Here is a 10134-nt window from a genome sequence, read left to right as displayed (position 1 = left end):
TTTGGGGTTCCATTTCAGGTTCTGATATTTACCAGCTATAGATAATGTTAAGTAACCTATATTAGTCTCAATTTTCTTATTTGTAAAGTAGGAATAAACGATAACCTCAAAGGGTTGTTATAAGCATTAAATGAGATAATGGATATAACCCAGTACAGTGTAGAAAGTGCTTATTTCATGTTTTGTTCTTGGTTCTTCAGATCATTATGGGATATGGACAGAGACACAAATAAGAAAACATAGGATACTGGTGTGATACATCCCAATATTTCTATTTGGACGTTTTATTTTGAATTTGGGGAAAGTTGTGGTTAGTGTTGTCAGGGCAGAGCCACTGGGATGCAGACGGAGTAGTCTGGTCTTACTTGTCTTTAGTGACGTTCTCAATCCAGGTGATATATTTCTGAACATTGGTGTAGATGCCCACATCCCCTCCCATGAAGTGTCCGACCTCGATCCCCTGTAGCTTGCCTTTGCAGATGACAGTAGCAACGGCCACCTCCTGCAAGGGATCATGCAGAGAGAGGGAGAGAGACAGATACGGTCAGGTCTTCTCCTTGTAGGAGCCCTCTCGTCCGCAGTGTGGATGCGCCCTGTCTAGAGGTAGCATGCTGCATCAAGGAGAGAGCACTGAGCTGGGAGACTGGAAGCTTGAGTCATTTATCTGGCTTGGTCGTAACTAGTCTTACGTGACATTGAGAAAGTCAGAGAAAAGCCTTTCTAGAACTCACATGTAAAATGAGTCAAACTCCATTTGTTTGAACTGGTGAAGCCAGTTTCAATTTGTGAAAAGTTTGAATTAATTTTTTAAAAGCAATGCCCGTTTCAAAGTTGCATCTATGAGAATAAAAACCTAGCAAAGTGTTATTAACTCTAGGTACTGCGTGATGCCCTTTAATGAATACAGACATCTCTAAGGAGGGCCCTTTACTGAAGATAGTGGGGGGCTTTGCTGCAGCCTTATCAAATTTTCAAAAATTTACGAAGCTGTGGGCTTTCAGTTTTTTAAATATCACGATTAAATAGTTAACTGGACGTATATAATACAAGTAAGTGAAAGTTGAATAGAGAGAAAAGATTACCCCAAAAATTCGACTGAACACTTTCACAAATTTAACACATATGGAGTTTCTGTGGCTTTTTCCTTGTTCGGTTTTCTGGCAGTCTGCATCAGACATCATGGGGGCCTCCAGGTTCTGCCTTAAATCAGGGTGTCTGCCTGAGGGAAGACAGGGATAAAAGAAACCTTCCTGTTCACAATTGTTTGTTTTTTCACAATTGTTATTTAGCGCTCCAATCACCACCTTCTGTTTCAACTGGTGTTTTGTGTGTGTCTGAAGAAAATAATGAGACAAGGGGAAGACATGATTTTGTGCATGGTTATGAGAGTTATTAATCTTGAGGATTTTGAAATAGCCTTTATGTCCCTTTAAAAAGCAGAGTTTTCTTTCTTCTCTGTGTCTGTTCTTGGAGGCATAAGAGGTGACCTGACTCAGGTTCTCAGGTGTCCTCCACATGTTAAGTGAGCCAGTATGGGAGAGAGGAGCACAGACTCCTTAATGTGAATTGTACCTCTGACGATCAGGAATGGCGTGGCCTCTGTGCAGAGTCAGGTGGCCTGGTGGCCCCCTCTGCCAAAGCTCTGAAGAAGCAGTGGAGCATTAGTCACCCTAGGAAGGGAGGAGCTTTGGACTTCTGGGAGGGTCTCTTTTTGTCAGACCATTCATATAGTATCTCCCTTTGGTCTCCATCCATTCTCCTCCCTTCTCAGCTATACAGACATGGGTGCTCCTCTTCAGGGATAACTGATGACCCTGATTTTCTGTGGGAGGTGTACTCACCGCTGTTGTCTTGGCTCCAGTCCAAGCCTGAAAGCATACAGACGGTGCCTGGCTTGACAGTGCTGGTGGCGAGGGGAATGGGCTGGACTTTGTGGTTGAGGTTGGCGGGCTTAGCCAGCCTAATGAGCATGAGGTCATCCTGGGGGGAACTATGACTGTAGTTCCAGTAGCGGACAATCTGGATAGGGTCAATTATCTGCTCTGTCCCATCTCTGATTCTGACCCTGAGATTTCCCAGCATCACTTTCAGGTTTCTGGAGGGATAAGGGGTTGGAAGTAATCATCATCATCATCGTCATCATCATCTAAGCTGATGTTGAATGTTATAGTGTGCCAGATACTTTGCCAAGGGCTTTATCTGGATTCTAGATTACGTCATTTACCACTCACAACAAATCTGTGAGGTGGATTCTATTTTGAATCCCCATTTTACAGATGAAGTAACGGAGGCACGTAAGAGTATTCACCCATGTCACACAGTTAAGTGGTGGAGCCTTTAACCACTATGTTTTCATGTAGTGTCCTTAATGTAGTGGAGAAGAAAAGGATGCATGGCATAGAAATATTATTTTCCCTCCTTTCCAGCTCCAGCCTATCAGATTGGGCATTTCCATTCTGGTGGAAGTAAGAGAATGAGGTGACTTGAGTGTTGGATATCTCCTGTTTGCTTCATCAGATCTACTCACAACTCTTTCATCCTGCCCTGTACTTGGGAAGGTGATATATGTGGATTAAGTCAGTGGGCTTTCTGGTCCTCTAGCGTTTGATTGGTATTTGGCCAATAAGAAGCACCGGAAAGTAAGGGGAGGGAGAAGGGAGAGGTTGGAGTATATATCCTCCCATCTTTCTTCCTGTAAGATTGCCACAGGGCGTGGCTGTTGGCTGTCTCTTGACGAAAGGTTACAGCCCCTATCAGGCAGTCCCTGCGCACAGCGCACAGCGCGCGCTCTCTCTCTCTCTGTCTCTCTCTCTCTTTCTTTCCCCCTCCCGCCTTGTAAACATTCTCTCCCCTGCCGCTTTACGTCTAGGGGTAGTAACTGCACCTTTCTAATACTAAACGCGGGGGGACTGAACTATTCCCTGTGTTTTCCCTATAACGAGACCATACCTTTGTCATTAGTTCTTTTTATAAACTCTCCTCAACTTAATCAAATTTGAGTGTACCATCAGTTACCTGCTGGTCCCTTAACTGACAAAACACATTCCTATTGCCAGTAAAAAACTTGAAAAACCGACGGGAGACTGAGGAGGCATAGTACGTAGAATGGGGCTCCTCTAGAGCAGCACTGCTGACGTGTGGGGCCGGGTTCTGCTCTGCGGTGGGGCTGCTCTGTGCGCGGTGGGGTGTTCAGCCGCGTCCCTGCCCTGGCCTCTGTTCGCAGGGTAGGCGCCCTTAGCGCAGCCTCCCCCCATCCCTCATCCCATTGTGACAGCCAAAGGTGTCTGCCTTTGCCAAATGTAAATACCCCGGAGCGGAAGCTGCCTCTACTTGAGAACCACCGGCGCAGAATGAGTATAGCTGTTGTAGTGGGTAAGGATGCCCGGCACTCACGGTAGGTAGCAGTGAGCGGGGGCCAGCACCCAGCTGCTTTTGATGAGGACACCCACACAGGGGTTGAAGTGAGACTTGAGGTATACCAGATAGGGGGCATGGTCTTCCTTCTGCACAGATGAGTGAGCGGGGAAAAATGTCCCTGAGAAACATATATAAGATGTTCTTAGAACGAATAAGACAATCAACTACTTCCTAGTTGAATAGAAATATGGATGATTTTAAAGAAGTAATCAGTTGGCCAGGAAATGTGAAAACGTCTGACATTTTTTTCGAATAAAAATGTAAATCAAAATGACATAGTGTTTCATCTAATATTTATACGAATCATTTTTGTTTAATATTGGTAATATTCAGTCTAAGAAAGTACAGTGAGAGAGACTCTCATTTACTGCTTATAGGAATGGGAATTTATTCTATTTTCTTGAAAAGCAATTTAGAAATGGGCATCAAGAATTGTAAATGGTTCGTCAACTTTGACCTAATATTTCCAAAGCCAAGAATTCTTGATTCTAAAGAAATAATCAGATGTAGACAAAGATTATTAATAAATGTGCTCATTTTAACGCTATTTATAATAGCTAAATGGTTGAAATATGAGTGTCCAATGAAGTAATGTTGGACATTGAAATACAAAAGTATATGAACAAATGGAACGTCATATACATTAAAATTATATTTGTAATGTATATTAAACAGCAAAGGAAATATTGATAACCTTTAAGTTAAAAAATAAAAATGTACATTTAATCCAGTAATCTAATTGTCTAAAAACAAGTAAAGAAACAAAAATAAACCATTAAAAATAAATAAAACCTGGGAGTAAATTCAGACAATGCATTAGCATTGTTTCTACTTTTTAATATTTCCAAATTTTCTAGTATGAACATGCAGTGCTTTTATAAATGAATTATATTATTAAAAAAAACTAGAGAATAAAGAGGAGGAAGGCTGATTCTAGTATCAGAAATATTGTGCTTGTCTCAGCTGCCCTTGGTTCTTATGTTAGTCCTCCCCAAGCCCAGTCCTGTGCCTCACCACACCCTTCTCTGTGTGGTCACACAGTTAGAAACACCAAGGAAAAAATGGTGGAGTGTTATTGAGGACAAGAGACATTGAGCTCTTGTTCTAAGTGCTTTACATGGATTTATTTAATCTTCACAATGACTCTGTAATGTAAGTAGTAATATCCCCATTTTGACTGTAGAAACTGAAGCACAGATAGATTAATTAACTTGTCTAAGCTCACACAGCTAATTTGTGATGCAACCTAGGCAAGTCAGGGTGTGGTGGCAAAGGCCTCACCAGCCAATTCTGCCATCAGAAGAACGTCATGGTAGTCAGGAAGTGTAGGACATAGGGCCCTAGCATTTGATCTTTTGCTCCCACGTTCTCCATTCCCTGCATTCTGAGTCTCTAAGCTTTTGAAAAAGGGGGCGTATCAGATGTCAAAATGAGTACTCTGTCCTTGTGAGTACACTAGGCTTGCCCGCTGTGTGATGAAGCCCACATTTTGGAATAACCAGGGTGGAACACTCACTGTTGAGCATTCTCTGAGGCAGGTGTACACCATAACCTACCCCATAGCTTAGCACTGGGGACTCGCCTGTCCCGAGAGCCTTTGGAGTCTGAGAGGGGAGACCCCTAATTATGCTTCTGACAGTTTCTCTTGACTCTTCTTTTGCACCTTCCACACATCCTGCCTCTGCCTCACTCCATCCTATATTAACCTGTGCCTTATAGGACAGAGTAGAAAGTCATGGATACATACCAGCAAGGACACTCAGACAGAAGATAAATTTCATAGCCGTCTAAATCTTTCCTTGTGAGGTGCGGATGACCAGCAGAATATGGAGCTGTCAGCTCAGTATTTTCCTCAGGAACACCTAGGAGAATCAGTGGGTATGGTTAGGCATGGGGGCACGCAGTGGGATTGAAAAGCAGCTCTGGGCATAAACAGGAAGGAGGAAGAGGGCCCCAGATAGGCAGATGGGGGCCCTTCTGCTGCAGGGAGGGTGGGGGACTATGCCTCTCTTGGGGTCTCTTAGGGAAGGACAAGGAAGCCTAGTTCCTGGACTTCTGGATCCAGGTCCCTCTATTTGCTGTCCCTAAAAGCCCATCTGCCTAAAAGTGGTTAAACTGTCGGTGGGAAAGGGAGCTCCAGGCTTAGGACTTATCTCCCCATGGAGTTTTTCAGGCCAGGGCTGTGGGGACAGGACTCTCCACCTTAGTTCAGGAAGACAGTGTGCTCAGGTTTGCTCTGAACTCCCTAACAGTTACTTATACTTTCCTTCAGCCCCTCCCATCTTTATTACACTAAGTTCATCTTTCCCTGTGGTCACTGTTTCATCACTCAGCCGTCATCACCAGCTTGGTCTGGTAGTTGTGATCAGCAGCTTTGAGCTATGGAAATGTGGAAATGGAAAGCATTCATTGAGCGGTTATTTTGACAGTTGGAGAATGACTTACATTCTAGATTACATTAGATCTAGGATCTACTGAATGGTTGGTGACAATTCAGAAGGCAGTACCTCCAAGTGTTTTTTACCTAATGAAAAGATTTCTCAGCCAATAACAGAGTGCCACCGTCATCCCTGGCTAGTTGGGAACACAAAGAGCAGGGATGCTAATAGTTAACATTCATTGAGCACTTACTGCATCCCAGGCACTGAGCTAAGTTCTTTACAGACAGTGTTAGTGGTGATTTTATATCAGGTTAGTCTGAGATGTAAAATTAATTATGCTTTGTATCATTCTAGCCCCTGAAAGTTTCCTAAACTCATAATCTCATTCCAGTGTCACAGCAACCCTGGAAAGACGAGACAGGGGTGGGGCTGGTATCATTTTTTCTTTTTTCCTGACCTGTAGGTGACAGACCCGACACAGAGAATTTAAATGATTTTCTCAAATCACACATGACTGGAAAGACTAGAAGTACAATCTACATCTTACTACTGGATACCCACCACTTTTCAACCACATCCTCCCGGCTTCAGCTCATTAACCAGCATTCATGGATCTGGGAAAGCTATACAGTCCCTCACACAAATTCCCTGAAGTGTGGAATGAGAAATTAACATGACACATACTTTCTTGAACCTCACAATGAACACAGGGCTACATTGGGAGTAGGGCTGGTTTATGAAATATATTTGAGGTTCCTAGACAGGATGGAGTTATGGAAGGTTTTCTGTGGTGGGGGTGGGATTAGTTAAAACAGGTAAAATTTTGGGAAAGAGGTATACTTTACTTTCAGGTTGTTTTCCTAGCTCTTTTGGAAAGATTCTGGACCAGGAAGGGAGTTTGAGGCTTGTTTGGGGATGTGAGGACTAAGAGCAGAAAAGCAGATTTTCTGGCGGAGTTGGCACTGGGGACCGCTACCTGTTGATGAGCTTCACATTGGTGTCTCTGGCCCAGAGCTCTGGTCCCACATATACAATTGCCTCCTGGAAACCATTGTTTGTGTCTCCTCTCAGCTCCTGAAATTTAGCATGTCAAAATTAAACTCCTTATTCCTCCAGCCTTTCAAATTCATTCTTCTGCTTGTTTTCCTTATTTTAGAAGACAATTCTACCTTCCACTTTAAAAAATTTTCTCTTTTTCTGACCACTCAATCCCAAAGTCCATCCTACTTCCCAAAATCTCTTGAAGCCATCCATATCTTTCCATTCTCACTGCTGTCACCCCAATCCAGGCCATAATCTTGTCTCACTTGAACTAATGCATGTGCCTCTCTACTGTTGCTCAACTTGCCATTCTTTTACTCAGATTTTTTTCTAAGATGTAGATGAGAGCATGTTAGTCTCCTTCTTAAAGCTCTTCAGTAGTTTGCTACTACGTGTAGAATGAACCCCTAGCATGGTTTAGGGAGCTGCCTTGATCCTCATCTCATCTCATCTCATCTCATCTCATCTCGTCTCATCTCGTCTCATCTCGTCTCATCTCGTCTCGTCTCATCTCGTCTCGTCTTGTCTTTGTCTCCCTCCCTTCTCATCCCCTCTTTGCCACCCCCTCCCACCTGCCGACCCCACACACTTATTTCCAGGCCTACAAAACTACTTTCAAGTGTGGGTTTTCTTGTTTCAATACAAATAACCTTTTATAATACTTTAGCCTTTGAATGTTTTAGTTTGCCAATCCCATTTATATTTTTCCCTTTTTGTTTTAGGATATTAATACCTGATATGGACATTTTCATAAAGCTTCTCTTTGTAAAAATATCTTCAGAATCCTGTGGGTGTGTATGTATGTGTATGCTATTCAGTGTTTCCTCATGTCTGTAAGTTTTTTGTCATTAAGTTCTTTCTTTATCTGTTAGTGTTATTATAGATTCCATGTATATATGGAGACATATCTGTCCATGGCCTCTTTCCACAGAATATCTCATGTTTATAGGGACTCTAAATCTATTATTGTCTCATTCTGCCATCTAACAGATTTTCTATTTAAGTAATATTCTTGTTATATTTGCCGCCAAAAAAATCAATTTGAAAAAGGCAGCCACAGAGAAAGGAGAGAGCAAGTGAATGAGAGTATCCTGTCCAAGAGGACAGTGTAGGAAGAACAGATTTAGAGATCTGACAGGAGCCACTAGTACTGGTGTTGATTGGGAACTTTTATTCAAATCGTGTCTGTGGTTGTGAGATATGACCTGTACAAGTGAAGCAGTTCTAAGGAGGGGTGGGCTGAGTGTGACATGCATAAAAGGGAGGGGAGTCAGTGTCACAAAGAGGAGTGGAGACATAGCTCTGCTTCATCAGAGTAGCCCAGAAAGGAGAGGGTCAATGGGACATGTAGAGGGAGGGGTGCTAGTTACACATTATGGGGAAGGAACTGGTGAAAAGAACTGAGAGGCTGGAGAAAGAACTTGGGATGAATTTTAACTCCACAGAAAGTTCACTTGGCTCCTACTTCCCTAGATAAGGTGGATAAAGCTCAGATCCCTGAAACTCATCTTCCCATAGGACAGGTATCAATTAGACTGAGAGGATTTCTGTGCCTATTGACAGAGAGAGTGGGCAGGTGTAACTGATGAATCCTTTTTTACACCAAGGATCAATACAGGAAGGAGAAGCCTCTAAATGACAGACTTGTAGAATCCTCATCCCCAGTTCTCTCACCTGCACTTTCTCCTGCTGTTCAGAATCCCCAAGCAGGATATACGTTCTATCCCTGCTTTGTGCCTGTTAGTTTCCACTACAACCTTATCCTCAGGACAAGATTCAGGCATCAACATGAAGTGTATCCTATTAACCTTGCTGATGATAACTGGCGAGTGACTGAAGGTATCTCATGCTTGATTGGGGCTCTACTAGGAGGTGAGGCTGTGGAGCTTTGTTGGAGAGGGAGAGCTGATGGATTAGGAACAGGGAAGTTTGGGAAATAGGTGATATACTAGTCATTTTCTGTACAGGCTCAGTCATTTGTAGAACCTAACTAAACTTTTTTTTAAATTAAATTTTTATTTTTGGCTGCGTTGGGTCTTTGTTGCTGTGCACGGGCTTTCTCTAGTGGTGAGTGGGGGCTACTCTTCGTTGTGGTGTGCGGGCTTCTCATTGCGGTGGCTTCTCTTGTTGCAGAGCACGGGCTCTAGGCATGCGGGCTTCAGTAGTTGTGGCACGCGGGCTCAGTAGCTGTGGCTCATGGGCTCTAGAGCTCAGTCTCAGTAATGTGGCGCACGGGCTTAGTTGCTCTGCTGCATGTGGGATCTTCCTGGACCAGGGCTCGAACCTGTGTCCCCTGCATTGGCAGGTGGATTCCTGCGCTGCTGCGCCACCAGGGAAGTCCTAAAACATTTATTATGGACTTAAAACCTCATCTGAATGTCTGATAAATTTTCAATAAGCTTCTCTCCATAATTAATAGACCTTGCTGGAATTTTGATAGGAATTTCATTAAACCTATCGATCAGTCTGGGGGCAATTGCTACCTTTACTATGTTTAGTTTTCCAGTCCATGAACACAGCATGTTATTCCTTTTATTTAGTTCTTTGATTTCTTTCTTCAACACTTAAAATTTTTCAGCATAAAGATTCTGTACATATTTTGTTAACTATATGCCTAATTATTTAATTTTCTTTGGAGTGATTGTAAATCATATTGCATTTTTAGTTTTAGGTTTCATATGTTCATTGTTAGTATATAGAAGTGCGACTGATTTTTATGTGTTGATTTTGTATTTCCTGACCTTGCTGAACTCATGTATTCTAGGAGTTTTTTGTAGATTCCTTGGGATTTTCTATGTAGACAATCATGTCGCCTACAGGAAGGGACAATTATATTTCTTCCTTTGCAATTGGATTTGATTTTCTAATATTTGTTAAGGATTTTTGTATCTTCTTGATGACAGACATTCTAACAGGTGTGAGATGATATCTCATTGTGGTTTTGATTTGCATTTACCAATGATTAGTGATATTGAGTATCTTTTCATGTACCTGTTGGCCATTTAGACGTCTTCTTTGGAAAAAAAAGTCTATTTAATTCCTCTGCTCATTTTTAAATTGTTTTTGTTGTTGTTGTTTTTGAGTTGTATGAGTCCTCTATATGTTTTGAATATTAACCCTTTATCTCTTTATATAGTCTGCAAATATTTTCTCCCATTCTGTAGGTTACAATTTCATTTTGTTGATTGTTTCTTTTGCTGTACAGAAGCGTTTTAGTTTGATGTAGCCTCACTTGTTGATTTTTGCTTTTGTTGCTTGTGCTGTTAGTGTCATGTCAAAAAAGTTGCCAAGACCC

General features: G+C 42.3%; 1 protein-coding gene across 2 annotated transcripts; it reads right to left on the bottom strand.

Moving 5' to 3' along the window:
- Nucleotides 1-248: 248 nt before the first annotated feature.
- On the bottom strand, nucleotides 249-5646 carry PRSS37 (serine protease 37). Of its 2 annotated transcripts, XM_036863053.1 has the most exons (6): nucleotides 5620-5646; nucleotides 5165-5279; nucleotides 3394-3535; nucleotides 1842-2095; nucleotides 1083-1219; nucleotides 249-502 (listed from the first exon to the last, which is right to left on the bottom strand). In XM_036863053.1, the coding sequence occupies exons 2-6, from the start codon at nucleotides 5196-5198 to the stop codon at nucleotides 362-364; spliced, it is 708 nt and encodes a 235-aa protein (XP_036718948.1). In that variant the 5' UTR covers nucleotides 5199-5279; nucleotides 5620-5646; the 3' UTR covers nucleotides 249-361. The 2 variants fall into 2 exon arrangements, with proteins under 2 accessions (XP_036718948.1, XP_036718949.1); XM_036863054.1 differs by lacking the exon at nucleotides 5620-5646 and having other exon boundaries at nucleotides 362-502; nucleotides 1845-2095; nucleotides 5165-5198.
- Nucleotides 5647-10134: the final 4488 nt, after the last annotated feature.

The sequence above is a fragment of the Balaenoptera musculus genome, chromosome 9 (assembly GCF_009873245.2).
Source record: "Balaenoptera musculus isolate JJ_BM4_2016_0621 chromosome 9, mBalMus1.pri.v3, whole genome shotgun sequence".
Classification (NCBI taxonomy): domain Eukaryota; kingdom Metazoa; phylum Chordata; class Mammalia; order Artiodactyla; family Balaenopteridae; genus Balaenoptera; species Balaenoptera musculus.
Note: the sequence above shows the minus strand (reverse complement) of the source record. Positions and strands in the feature narration are given on the sequence as shown.